General features: G+C 48.8%; 1 protein-coding gene across 1 annotated transcript; it reads left to right on the top strand.

The window, feature by feature from the left end:
• Positions 1 to 4,045: 4,045 nt before the first annotated feature.
• Positions 4,046 to 13,804, top strand: OTX2 (orthodenticle homeobox 2). The gene is made up of 5 exons (XM_072837728.1): positions 4,046 to 4,135; positions 4,284 to 4,350; positions 8,889 to 9,104; positions 10,162 to 10,313; positions 12,161 to 13,804. The coding sequence occupies exons 3-5, from the start codon at positions 9,008 to 9,010 to the stop codon at positions 12,779 to 12,781; spliced, it is 870 nt and encodes a 289-aa protein (XP_072693829.1). The 5' UTR covers positions 4,046 to 4,135; positions 4,284 to 4,350; positions 8,889 to 9,007; the 3' UTR covers positions 12,782 to 13,804.
• Positions 13,805 to 14,203: the final 399 nt, after the last annotated feature.

Below are 14,203 nucleotides of genomic sequence, written 5' to 3'. Positions count from 1 at the left end.
CTTACCCTCTTTTCTGAGGCAGTCGTAATGCAGGGAATAAGCAACCCAAGCTTAATTCACAAGTGATCTATTGCCTTCTGTTTCCCTCCAAATTCTGCCTGCATTGCCAATCTTTAACCCTCGTTAAAAAATTAATTAAAGTTAATCTTGTCAAAGTTTTTAATAAAGACATATCTAAAAACCTAATGAAAAATGACTTCTTTCTAAATATCGTGGCAGTTCTAAGGCAAGATGTGGTCCCCTACTGTCCACTGAATCACTGAAAAGATTGGAAATTAATCTTCATATTTCTGAAGTAAGTGTTCGGGGAGTCTAACTGGCTCCTTTCCCCCTGAGAGGCTATGTTCTCACGGAATATGGGTTTTGTTCTTCTTCTTTTTTAATTAGCTTGGAAGAATCCTGAAATCTTTCTCCTTTCTCTTCCGACTCCTCCACTCCCCCCCCCCCACCCCATCTCACACACACACACACAAGCACCATAGTTAATAAACTCAGAGGAAAGTTTGGAATATTTTAAACTGGCCTGGCATGTGGGGTGGAGAAAGTAAATCCAGCTAGCGTGAGACATAAATTTAGATTGCAAAATATGAATATCGGCCATATTTTGGAAACTGCATGCAAGCTCTGACAAATAATTTGATTCTTTGTGTACTGGTTTTCTTAATTTAGCTTCTGAAGACTTATATCTCATATTCATAGCAAGATAATTATACTCGTGGCAATTAAAAACCATCCAGTTGTTAATGAAAATTACTTAAAAATACAAAGCATGCTACCTACCATAAGTCAGACTCATAGAAAAAAATTAAAGACACAGGATGTAGGGAAAAAAAAGTTAAACATGAACAGAGAAAAATACAATGACCACATAGTAAGTATATTGGAAGTTCAAGGACTTACTGAAAATCAAGAGTTAGACTTTTCATCCAAGGAGTCTTTTTCTCCCACCAAGTCTCTACGGTTTTCAGTACAACAGCCCAACCCCCACATCCCTCCCCCCCCCCCCCCCAAGCCAGTGGCTTTTGTCCTGACCTAGAGTAGGGTTTGTGGGGACTGTACCTGAGCCGGGCTGTCTGCAATTTCCGAATTGACAAGAAGAGACTGGAGAATAAAGAGCATGTTCTTACAGGTGAAGAGCAATTTTGCAACTTTTCCAGGAGACACCAAGGAGAAAGCTTTCTTGCTACCAACTGCTGCAGAGTCTGAGCAGAATTCCTCTAGAAAGAAAAAGAAAGTCTTTTTCCCCCCCTGTCTGCCTCTGTCTCTAGTTCTCTTTCTCCTCTCTGTCTCTCTCTCTGTCTCTCTCTCTCTGTCTCTCTCTCTCTCAGATCCAATCTTTTAAGAGCTTCAGCACATTGCTAAGCTAAAGGGAAATTCTCTTTGATAAAGCGGCGTTTCCAGCTTCTGGGTTTTAAAACCTAAATCTATATTCAAATCTGGCTGAAGGTGTGTTCTGGGATTTATGAAAGCCTCTTAAAGGGGTAAATTTACCAAACCGTGACAAAATCATCACAATCTTACTTTAGACATCTGAAGTGGATGAGAATTTTAAAGAGACCCTTGTTTATTTAACACTGTCCATTTCCAACTCGTGGTTTATTGGTCCTGCATTTCTGCGAAGTTATTAGACTAAAGGGCAAAGGAGAAGCGAGAGCGGTCTGCTCCCAGCCGCTGCGAAGGGAAAAGCCCTCCCACGCCCCCACGGCGCCGAAATCTGCCCTCGTCCAACAGAACCCGGGAATTTTCAGGAAGATTCGGCTGCCCCCGCCAACTGGGAGGACAGCGCAAACCTCTGCGGAGGTCTTGCAGGTTTTCCCACAACACTGGACCCTACAGCAAATAGATCTCCCAGTCTAACATGCTTCCCTTACTTCGTGGAGATCACAAGTACGTGTTCTGAGGCTTCTCCACCCCACCCCCCACCCCCCACCCCTACTGTCCCCAAGGCCTCCCTGCGGCCCTTCCCCTTCGCCAGACGCACAACGTCCATTTTTTCTTTTCCTTCTTTGATGCTTTAAACATCATTGCGATCAAACTGGGAGAAACACTGTCTTTTCTCGGGGTGGGAAGGAGGCTCTGGCACAGGGGATCTGGGTGGATTTGGCCCTTCCTTCACCGAAAGTATCGTGACTCTGGCCAAGTGCTCCCAACCAATGGGCGAGACCGCCTAGGGCATTTGTGGCTCTCTCCTCCCTCCCCAGTTAAGGGCCGGGCGGGGGCGGGGGGCAGTCGCCAGGTGTTTCGGTACAGTGGGGGCGGGGTGAGAAAAAAAAAAAAAAAGGTCTGTACTCACCCTCCCCCCCCAGCCCGGGACCCCAGAAAGTCGCGACTCCTGGGACCGCGACAGCCAGCGGGTCTCTCCGGACTGGAGCGGGCGCTGAGGGTTCGGGAGTTGCTGGGCAGACCCCGGGCCGCTCGGGGGCTCGTTGGGACGCGGGGGCCCAAAGCTCTAGAGACACCTGCGAGGCTGGCCGCGGCCACCGAGCGCCCAGCCCCAGGCCGAGCCGCAGCCGGAGCCCAGCCGCGCTGCCGAGCGCTCGCTGCCTCGTGCGCACTCCCGTAATTCGTTAATTGCTGTAAATCCCAAGGACGGCCACATTTGATTACACATACAGTATAAGAACCGACAACAAAGCGACGAATTAATTACCAACTTCATTAACATAGGTCCCCAAATTAAAGGCAGCGAGCTGTTTCTTTGGGCCCACTTGCCGTGGTGGTGGTGGTGGTGGTGGTGGTGGTGGTGGTGGTGGTGGAGGAAGGGGGAGGGTGTTTAGAAAGAGATTTTATTTTTCTTCTCCGGCAGTGGGAGTCATGAGGGCAGAGATGTCTTCTGCTCCCCCCACCCACCACCCCTCCACCCTCAGCCGGTCCTCTGGTGCACCCCCCCCCCATTCCCTCCGCCCAATCTGCTTTTCTAGGGACTCAGATGGGTTTGGAAGCTGTCGGGTCCCGCTCTCTGTGCCAGGCATTAAAGTTAGGCTGGGGCTCGCTCCCTGGCTCGGGTCCCCTGGTGCCGCCAGTCTCCCGCCTCCGGGCTCTCGGCCCCCGGCTCGGGCCGCGCGGGCTCTTAGCTCCAGGCCCCGCCGCCGGCCAGTGAGGAGCGTTTGTCTTAACGTGGAGCCGTTTCCAGCGCGGGCCTCCTGCGTTCGCGCCCTCCCCGGGTGCCCGGCCGACCCCTCTTCCTGACCTGGCTCCCGCCGTCTCCCCAAACCGGCCCTGGGGTCAGACGCCCCGGTGGTGTGCCCGGCAGCCTGCCTTGGGCTCCTGCAAACTCTTAAAACCCTGTGCGGGTAACAGGAGCCCGAGGCGCTCGCTTCGGGGACCGGGGAATATCGATAAGGGCGCAACGAGTGGGAGAGACCCTGAGTTTCTGAAAATAGTTTGTGATTGGACTTGTGCATCCGTCTTTCCCTTGCCTACACGCCCAACGCTCGCTCCCAGGCCGCCTTCTTTCCCCCTTTCTGGCCCTCAGCGTGCTCTGACCCTGGTTAAACCGGCGTCGTGGCCGTTTTAGGCTTCAGCCCGACTTGCTCTCTGCGTCTGACCCACACGCTCACCGCCGGCGTTGCAGGCGATAACCCAGCTACTGCTCCACCCTCGCTCTTCTCCAGCATTTACCTAAACATTTTTATCTTTCCATCTTATTGTATGGGTTTCCTTTTTCCCCTTCCCGAAAATCAAAATAAAACAAAAAGGGAGGGGGGGGGGGAGAAAGGAAAGGAAGGAAAAGAAGAAAAGGAGAAGAAAGGTAAGGGAGGCCTCCCTGTCCATCATTTTAATTATACAATTAGTTCACATGCTCCGGCCCATAATGTATATTTTAAGCGGAGCCCAGTGTCTTTCAAGAACATTCTGGTAATGTCGGAGGCCTGGATTTGTTGCCCGCTCGTCCCCCCGTGCAGCAGCGGCCTGTTTTCCTCCCCCTGTTGTGTGTTTTTATTATTTTCCCTCTGGCTTAGATGTGTCAATCATTCTCTCCCTGCCATTGGTTGGAGAGTTTGCGTCAAAAAGTTGCCAGAGAGGCGCTTTCTCAGCAAATCTCCCTGAGAGCGGAACCGACCTCAGCTCCAACTCAGCCTCCACTGTTATTAAAAATAAAAATCGCTAGAGCAGCCCTCATCACGTCTACTTTGTATGTATCCCAGAGGGGCCCACGCGTGTTTCGAACTCGAGCTACTTTCCTCATTTTCTATTCTTTAAATTTTTTTTTCGTTGTTTGACTTTTCATGGAGGGTTGAAGACTGCAAGATTTCTAACTCAATACTCTTGATTTCTTTTAGGATAGCGGGCTATTTGGAATTTTGAAGGATAATTAAATTTTTTTCTAACTTCCCATGCGGCCGTAAGGTAAGTGTCCGTCTGTCTTGTCTGCCTGTCTACACCCATGTGTTCCTCTGACTACCATCGCCCCACTACCTCCAATAGACCGACTAAAGCACACTTCTGGGAACGTGGAGTTCTTCTGAAGCATGTTGTATTTTTCTCCCTCGTAAATGTTTTTAGGTGTAGTAACGATCATTGCGAAAAATGTGTGATCTGGAGGTGAGGGCGGGAGTGAGAGGAGGGGAGGCAGCGCGCTCCTGGGGTCGCCGCTTCCGCCAAACGTCGTGGAAACCCTGCGAGGCTAATGTGGGGTGTTCTGGACGGGTTTTGTTTGTGGTTTTGTTTTATGTCAACGCCCATTCTGGGCTTCTCCCTGCTAATTTTGCGTTTTGGCTCTCAGATGTGGCTGGGTCATTTGTACCGATCTCAAGGGCATTTTCAGAGTCAGACAAAACGATGCAGATGTAGCTAGATGGATGGGTAATGATGATGGTGGTGGTGGTGGTGATAAGACAGGCGTCTTCTAGGGCCCGCGTGCCCGTAGCCCGACTCGCTCTCCGATTGCCGGGTGAGGACGGTCGCAGCTCGAGCCCTCGCCTGCCCCTACTGAACGGGAGGGGAAACCCGAGCGGATAACCGAGGAGGCTCGCCGCTCTTTCCGGGGCCCTCTCCCGGAGCCCAGAGCAGCTCCCTGCGATTCGCCCTCCGTCCTCCTTTTCCTTTTTGATCACCACTTGTCTCCTCCCAGAATAACCTGGGAGTGCGGGAACTCCCCCACCGCCGGCTGTCGTGGTCCCAGCCCCGGGTCACCAGGCCGGGCGAGAGCTGTTTGCCCGGGATGGTTACCGGCCCGCGCGGGGCAGCCGTCCGCGGGCATCCGGGGCTGGCCGAAGTGTTGGGGAGTGGCCCCTGCTGCGCCCGAGGCCGCGGCGGGCCGGGGGACAGGAAGCCTCACCTTGGGGCAGGCGGCCCCTCCGCCCTCTGGCCTGGGGGCAGCGCCGGGGCCTGCGTGCGCGCTCGCGCGCTCCCCTCCCAGGCTCGGGGACAGCCGGCTGCCGTGGGGCCGGGCGGGGGTCGAGGGGGTGCACCCCGAGGCCCAGCCCTCCGTTCTCGGTCCACCCAGGGAGAACCATCAGGTCTCCACCAGCAGCCAGCCTCGGCGACGTGTTCCGCCGCCAACTGCAAAGAGGTCTTCCCGCTGATGCGTTCAGGGGCCTCTTGGAATCACGGTCCGACTTCGGAACGCATCTTTCTGAAATCGAAGTCCCCGGTCAGAACTCCCACCGAGCTGGCTTTTTCCTCCGGTGCAGACAGTGGTGGGCTGTGGGGACAGAAGGCCGAGCTGCGTTGGCCCTGGAGTGCTGGGGGACTTGGGGAGGGCACGGGGCAAGTCGGATCCTTGAACACCCCCCACCCCACCCCACCTCGGTCCTAGAGCTGCGGGTCCGGATTTCTCGCTCCCGCTCACTTCGGGACTTTTTCCAGGCACCAAAAGTTATTAGCACAGGAGGCGAGTTGGAGAGCAAACTCCTCCCCCCAAAGGAAGGTAGACACCCAGACCTCTCCTCTCCGAGCTAACACTGGGGCTTTCTCCTCACCATAATTAATAGTCAAGGCCAACCCTTTTGGCACGTTTCTTCCTCCCTCCCTCGCGGGTGGCAGCGCTGTTCGATTCCCCGAGGCCAGAAACTTTCCCTCGAGTTCGCCCGAGAGGGAGGCCCGCGCCGGCCGCCTCCGCGGTGCCCGCATCTCTCCTCTTTCTTCTCTCCTGCCTTGCGCTCTCTCCCGAGCCACAGGCCAGTCGCCAGTCCGCGTAGTTTTGTTTCTTTTCCATCATGCAGAAAATTAATCAGCCCGGACGAGAAGCAGAGCTGAGCACGGCGGCCTGTAATTAAGGGACGTGTGCCCCTCGGATTATCTCGTTAGTTTATCAAGAAAACATTTATTATAATTAATTCTTGGACGAGGTAATTATTATTGAGCGAGGACACAGCAACTGGTAGATGGGCTCCTTGGAAGGAAAAAAAAAAAAAAAAAACCAACAAGCGGGGCGGGGGGTGGGGGAGATGCGGGGGAGGTGGGGGGAGAGCGACAGATTGCACGAATTGACCGTTAGATATAAGGCGGCGCGGGCCGGGGCGGGCAGTGGAGCCGGACCCGGGGCGCCAGGACTGCGGGGCTGCCGCGCGGGGACGCCGGACCGAGGCATCGCGCCCGGACTTGCGGCGCCCGCCGGCCGCGGGCACTCGCCGAACCACCGTCACCCGCTCCCGTAGGTAGGAGTTCTCCAGCCGCCACCTCCTGAGCGATCATATGGAAGCTTGTAGCTTTGAAAGGGTCTTTCTGTCCCCCTTCTAGGCTCGGCTTAGAGAGGAAGGGAGAAAGGTGTCCATTTGGGGCTTTGGAAGTTAGATGGAAGGGCCCATGGCCTCTTCTTTGGAGAGTGCATACCTAGGCCGGCTGCTGAGAGTACTTAGTTTTGTTTGGGGGTATGTCTCTTTCTCTTTCAAAGATGCAATCCAGTAGTAAAAGCGAAAAACTGTTTACTCCTAAATTTTAGTGTTATTTGCGTTGGTAAGGGCACAGGAGCTCCAAGAAGGATCTTTGCCTGGTGCTTTCTATCTGCTACTGCCTTTTATGTTGGAATGTGCCACTTTCTGTAACAGACATTTCTAATTGGGTGAGAATTCTACATGTAAAAACAATTGCGTGTGTCTCATGTGTACATCTGCTATGATTTTAGTTTTTTCTACAGTAGTTCAGAACTTTCCAATGTAGTAGGATTGTATTAAGAGAGAACTCCAGCTCAGAGGCTATTTAGACAAATAAAATGACTGTATTTTAAAGCAATATTATTTTCACAGCCTCCAAATAACTGTCTTGAAAAGAGAGTAGAAAATATCAAGTCTTTGTTATAGGATCTACATTAGTTTTGCTGATAAGATAGTACAAATTCCCCCAAAAGGGGTATTTATAAAATTACATTAAATCAGATCTGAGGGTGGAAAAGCATGTTTTTTGTGCTATGAATTTAAAGCAGGAAGAAGTTAGAGTAACTGGGTTCCATTTGTGGACTTTTGTGTCTTGATTTCTAAAGCAATGTAAATATGAAAATCCAATGCTGAAAACTCAGTAGGACCTTTGTCAAAGTAAGAGGCAACTTCTCCTAATCTTGTATCCGCCATTTTGAAGCAATCTCTCATAGTGTCAAAGTTGCAAAGTAGAGATCCTTGCAGGATAAGTGCCATTTTTTAGGCAAATAAAAGCCAGACTTGAAAACTGTCAGCCCATATTAACATCCAGTTTGGATCCCTTTGCTTGGGGCAGTGAGAGACGCTCAGCTGAAGACAGTAAATAACTTTTCTTTTTCCTTCCTTTCTTTTGCTTCCCTGAGCTCTTTTTCTTTATAGGATTGTAGGAAACTTGAAAGGTAGGGAGAAATTCTATTAGTTTCACAACTTTGGGTGTTTGTGTATCTACCTTCCTCAAAACTAAAATGTGCAAAAGGCAGCCGGAATTAACAAGAAACTCTGCTCTAGTTGCTGAGGACCCAAATGTCTGAAAATTTGCCTCCCGCAGGATCTACAGCCTCCACAACACCAAAATCAACATGGAAGCGGCTTGCACTACAAATGCTTACGCTTTCTACTTGCAAATGTGGGGGCCTGTCATTATCTGATTGGTGGGATTCTAACTTCAGAATTCCTAGCAAACCTCATGCCAATCTTTAAGACTTTTTTTTGCAGTATGTTTAAATATTTGATGGGTGTCGATTAAAAGTTAAATACTTGTTTGTTTAGCTTTAGTTCTTTAGACACATAATCAAGGTCCTCCAAAACCTTAATAAATCTGTTACTTACCTCAAAATCTAATTACCCAGACTACTAATTAGGTGAAAATGATTACTGGAAATGACTTCAAATGTGGAGTAATAGCGGTTGAACAGTTTTCTCAAGTTTGTCGATTAGCAAGTTGGTATTTTAGATGTTAAATGCACTGACATTTTAGGTTCACAGCAGTTAAAAGTGGTAAAAAGCTAAGGTAATTAAAATTTGCCTTGGAAAGGCAACAGTCTGGGGAGAGGTAGATTTCTTGAATTGTTTCTTTGTTTCTCACCAATGGGCTTTGTTATCAGCATTATTTATTTAGCCAAAGAGTTCTTTGTCTCTGCAAATGGCCCCAATCAAGTTTTGTTTGAGACAATTAGCTAGTGCCAGCCAATGAGTCCTATGCAAATGTAGGGATAGGAATGCAATGTGTGCATTTGAAGGCGTGGGGTTTTGTTCTTCAGGGAAGGCAGATTGTAATTGCTTTCTTCTGGTACTTTTTTTTTTTTTTAACTTTAGGGTGGGGGTGGGGAAGACAGGTTTATCTGGTCTCTCTCCATCCCCTCTAGTTCCAGAGCAGCTGGGGGTGGGGGTGGGGGGTTGGTGGCAAGTCTTTTAAAAGCTTCTACCTTGCATAGCCCAGGCTCTTTTTAAGTTAGTGGTGGAACGTGGAAGAGCTGCCGCCTGCGAAGCAGTAAACCAGCACCTCTGTTTGTTTGTTTGCTTTGTTCATAGTTCAACTGCTCCAAACCCACACACCAAGGACCCTGAATCTGTCCACCCCCAGCAAAGCGAGACCTTCTGGCTGGGTCCCCCCAGTTTGGGCCGATTTTGCGCCTCCAAACAACCTTAGCATGATGTCTTATCTTAAGCAACCGCCTTACGCAGTCAATGGGCTGAGTCTGACCACTTCGGGCATGGACTTGCTGCACCCTTCGGTGGGCTACCCGGGTAAGTGAGCCTCGCGGCACTCCTGCCCCGCCTTTCCCCACTCCCGCCCTGCGGGGATGTGACACCCTTTCCCCCGGAGCACTGGGGCTGATCGTCTTGCTGCCCTACTCCGGCTCCAGGCGAAGCGTCCCCACTGGGTTTTCCTTCTAAGAAGCAGCCCAGAGCCACAGCACGTTTACCGGCCGGAGGGAAGGATAGGGGCCGGAGGGAGGAGGTGGATCCCGCCACACTTGCAGAAACGCCCAGAGCTCTATTCTTAATTGGAGTGAATGGGGGAGCCGCGCTGTGGTGGTGGTGGGGGTGGGGTGGGGGGGGTGTTGGAGGAAGGTTACAGCCTCCACCCGTATCTCAAAGCCCAGTTTCTCGGAAGTGTCCTCTTGGAGAAGCTGGGTCTCTCCTAAATTCTCCTCGCCCCGCCTGGGGTTTCCCCTCTGACCTCCAGGCCCTATGCCTCTAATCCCTAGAGGTGTGATTTGCCGTCCGTATGGGTGCTTTCCTTTCCGGTCAAATCTGTTTGTTTTGTTTTGCTTAAAAAAAAAAAAAAATCCTTGTAGAAGTTTTAAATACGCCCCCATTTTAAAGATGTAGGAACAAAGGCAGTTGGAGTCCCCAAAACAAGGATCTCGAGTAGGATCGAGATTTCGCCCCCTCAATCCGAACTGCGGGTCCTCTGGGACCCTTTGACTTCGGGGAATGGATTTTTTGTTTGTGTTATGGTCTAGGGGATGGTTTTGAGGGGTGTTTGGGTTTTGGCTTCCTTTTATTTCATTTGTTAGCTACCGAAGGGTCGCTCTGGCTGGAGCGATCTCCGACGTCAGGTGGAGTGGGGGCCTCACCTGGAAGGGACAGTGTGTGTCTTGCGACCCAGTGTTCGCTGGAGGAGCCGAGGCTGGGAAGGGCGGGTGGGGAGAACCCTGGTAGGCTCTGGGTTGGAGGGCTGGGAGGACGAGGGAAGTGCTGGGAGTGGGGGTTGGGGGAGTCGGAGCACCCGCAGAGACCCCTATGACTGAGAAACTGCTCCCCCACCCTAAAGGGCCCTGGGCTTCTTGTCCCGCAGCCACTCCCCGGAAACAGCGCCGGGAGAGGACGACGTTCACCCGGGCGCAGCTAGACGTGCTGGAAGCTCTATTTGCTAAGACCCGATACCCAGACATCTTCATGCGGGAGGAGGTGGCGCTGAAAATCAACTTGCCTGAGTCCAGGGTGCAGGTAGGGCAGATGTAGATAGAACCAACCTTCCCGACCATGCTGCCCCTCCCCTGAGCACGGTGTATGTTGAGGACCCAGGAGAATCCCACGTCTTAGGACCAAAAGGAAGGCTTGAAACTAAGTGCTCCATTAGAGGCTAGTAAACTCTTCTCCTAAGGCCTCTTCATATGCCTGATAATTCCTTGTACTCCATTTTGTTCCCCCACCCCATCGTATAAGCAAGAGCCTTTCAGCTTAGGTTGTAAGGCAGGACTGGCAATTTAGCTGCAGTTTAAAAAAAAAAAAAAAAAAGCACAATTCTAGAGCTCTTGGGTCCCTAGCCAACAGAGGCCCAGTTTGGGCAGATTTCAAGGACAGTTACTTAATATTTTAATACTTCCCTTTCCCCATGTGGAAATCCTACCCCATTTTCATCTCTTTTAGGGGTGAAAGAAGCTTAGCTCCTGGATAGTCCCAATATTTTTACAGGTAAAGAAATGCAGTCAATGACTTGCTCAAGGTCACATGTCAATTGGCTGGTAGAGCCAGGCTATAAAAGCAGCTGGTGCTCTTGCCAAAGAAATTACACAATAAAAGGGTTTTCTTTGACTTATTTGGGATTGAGCAGAATTTGCTAGCTCTGAGCCATTCAGCAGATAAAATATCAATGCAATATCCTCAATGACACCCCTCCTCCCTCTTTAACTAGAAATTAAGCTGGAGTGGGAAAGTGAACTCCCAACTTTTCTGAAATGCAAGCACCATACAGAGTTCTCTGGAAAGAACATTTAGCAACTAAACACACACACACACACACACACCTGGGACTCCCCTTCAGCTAGGACGCATCAGTGTGAACTTGAAAACCAGACAAAAGACTTTTCAAGTTTTGGCATCTTTGTGAGGCTTGACCTCAAGTCTTTACTGAAAGAAAATAAATGGCTCTGAATGATTGGTGGTGATATGCTCAGCCTTGGTGGCACAGTTAACATGCCCATATATTGAGCTCATTCAAGAAGACCACTAAGGACTTGTTGCTCAGAAACCAGTTTCAAAAAAGGGTGGTAGTTTCTTTGATAGCCTCCTTCCCCTGACACCCCCCTCCCCCATACGCCAAACACTGCTCCTTCATTGCAGAACATGAACAGGGCTGGTAAAGAGAATCTTCAAAGTTGCAGGCAGAGGCTTAAATTGACAAGCCAGTGAACATAGTACAGGAAACTGAATCTGTGTGATGAGCGGCACTACCACCCGTGCAGCCAGACTCCAGAGTCAGACTTGAGACTAGCAGAGAAGTCTGTCCTCAAGCTCAAAACATACTATATACAAGTCCTTCCACTTAACGTAGAGAAGCTCTCAGCAAATAGTGCCTTTCAGACCTTCTTCTTCAACAAGATCGCTTCTCCTTGGAGCTTTCTTTTGTGAGTCTTTCAAGGAGAGGAAAAAAGGTAGAGTGACTAGCAGTTATTCCCCAAAAGATGGACTGTGCACTTTGAATTTACGCTAGTAATAACAGAATTGTTTTCCCTCACTTCTCTTGTGTTTCCCTCCAAGTGAAATATATTATATTTCACTGTAAGAGTGTTCCACATGCCACTGGGTCTATGTACACATTTTGTATTTGATGTGAAATATGAGAAAGGAAAATGAGAGGGAAATTTTTTAGCCACAGGATTTATTATTCTGGGCTAGGAGTCAAATGCTTTTAGAGAGTCTCCCCACTTTCTTACTATCCCAGGGGTATATATAAAAGCACCATAAAGTAGGTTTTTAGTGGCAAGATAGATTGTCTGCTTAGCTCATCTATAATCTGGGAGCCACTCTTTCCTTATTTATACCATGTTAAAGAAATTTCTTTCCCTTTCAAGGTATGGTTTAAGAATCGGAGAGCTAAGTGCCGCCAACAGCAGCAGCAACAACAGAATGGAGGTCAAAACAAAGTGAGACCTGCCAAAAAGAAGACATCTCCAGCCCGGGAAGTGAGTTCAGAGAGTGGAACAAGTGGCCAATTCACTCCCCCCTCTAGCACCTCAGTCCCAGCCATTTCCAGCAGCAGTGCTCCTGTGTCTATCTGGAGCCCAGCTTCCATCTCCCCACTGTCAGATCCCTTGTCCACCTCCTCCTCCTGCATGCAGAGGTCCTATCCCATGACCTATACTCAGGCTTCAGGTTATAGTCAAGGATATGCTGGCTCAACTTCCTACTTTGGGGGCATGGACTGTGGATCTTATTTGACCCCAATGCATCACCAGCTTCCTGGACCGGGGGCCACACTTAGCCCCATGGGTACCAATGCAGTCACCAGCCATCTCAATCAGTCCCCAGCTTCTCTTTCCACCCAGGGATATGGAGCTTCAAGCTTGGGGTTTAACTCAACCACTGATTGCTTGGATTATAAGGACCAAACTGCCTCCTGGAAGCTTAACTTCAATGCTGACTGCTTGGATTATAAAGATCAGACATCCTCATGGAAATTCCAGGTTTTGTGAAGATCTGTAGAACCTCTTTGTGGGTGATTTTTAAATATACTGGGCTGGACATTCCAGTTTTAGCCAGGCATTGGTTAAAAGAGTTAGATGGGATGATGCTCAGACTCATCTTCCGATCAATGTTCCGGGAGGCATAGAAGGAAAAATGAAGGGCCTTAGAGGGGCCTACCAACCAGCAACCTGAAATGGACAAACCAGTCTACTTAAGAGCCTGTCATAGTTTTAGATCATTGGTTTTCCTGATTTGCAAAGTGATCAAAAGCATTCTAGCCATGTGCAACCAAATACCACCAAAAATAAACAAAACTAAATTGTGAGGAAAAGAGGGAAGGACATAGCCTTCTTAAGCAGAGGTGTTCCAATGTTTTAGCCAATCCGTGGTTGAATCTTAGGAATGAACAGTGTCTCAAGCTCACTCACGTTTCATGACCAACTGGTAGTTGGCACTGAAAAACTTTTCAGGGCTGTGTGAATTGTGCGACTGATTGTCCTAGATGCACTACTTTATTTAAAAAATAATGTTCATAAGGAGTCAATATGTAGTTTAAGAGACAATCAGTGTGTGTCTTATATAAATGGTACATCTGTGGTTTTTAATCTGTGCTAGACTTCAAAACTGTGATCTCCTGTTATTGTATGCAACCTTGAACTCCACCTCTGCAGGGGTTCTTCTGTGATTAAATAGGTTATAATTATAAGCAAATTCAGAGCAACTGAGTACTTATCTAAAAAGATTACCTTTGGCTGGAGGTGAGCTGCACTGAAACTTTACAACAAAAATGTCTCTGGACAAGGAGAGTGAGAGAAGAGAAACAAAAGGACACTAATTCATCTGTAATTTACTGTTGGTAAGCCTAGCAGTAAAGAGACATTGGTCAATTGCTCTGACCCTGATGAATTTATAAACTGAGATCATTGTCGTTTATGCTTGCAGATGTTAACTGGAAAAGTTATATATGCATAAACCTTTTCTTCCTGGATTTGGCAGATATGTATAATTATATTAAAATGGTTCTAGCACAACATTGGGTCCAGTTTAATTTTATACCACTATTTATGGATGAGAAGCCCACATTCAGCCTCTCCTTCCCCCAACATGTTTTTATTTAGGTCAGGGAGGAAATTAGCAAACTTTATTTTAAAAGCCTTTTTGGCTTTATGGATGAACTAGATATAATGAGTGACTGTGGTATGTAAACTTTTTTGTGACTTCCATCAGGACTGCTCTGAAATAGAACATAGCCTACCAATCATTAGGATCTTGCTCTACTTGCTTTTCTCTCCCTGCCACATACCATAATGATTTCTTAGGCACTTTATTGATATGTTTTAACGTAGATCAATTTTTTTTTTTTTAAGTGAGAAGGGAAGAACTGAAGTGCCTCAGAGAAAATGAGAATGACAAGAATTCCTTGTTTTTTA

Source organism: Canis lupus, chromosome 9 (genome assembly GCF_048164855.1).
Source record: "Canis lupus baileyi chromosome 9, mCanLup2.hap1, whole genome shotgun sequence".
Classification (NCBI taxonomy): Eukaryota; Metazoa; Chordata; class Mammalia; order Carnivora; family Canidae; genus Canis; species Canis lupus.
The sequence above is the reverse complement of the archived record's forward strand: the minus strand, read 5'-3'. Positions and strand labels throughout refer to the sequence as shown.

Bases quoted from the DNA above. Each gene is read 5' to 3' on its own strand.
- OTX2 (XM_072837728.1), top strand. From the start codon at position 9,008: ATGATGTCTTATCTTAAGCAACCGCCTTACGCAGTCAATGGGCTGAGT. The intron at 9,105-10,161 runs GTAAGTGAGCCT...CTTGTCCCGCAG, and splicing joins CCCTTCGGTGGGCTACCCGG to CCACTCCCCGGAAACAGCGC. The intron at 10,314-12,160 runs GTAGGGCAGATG...TTCCCTTTCAAG, and splicing joins TGCCTGAGTCCAGGGTGCAG to GTATGGTTTAAGAATCGGAG.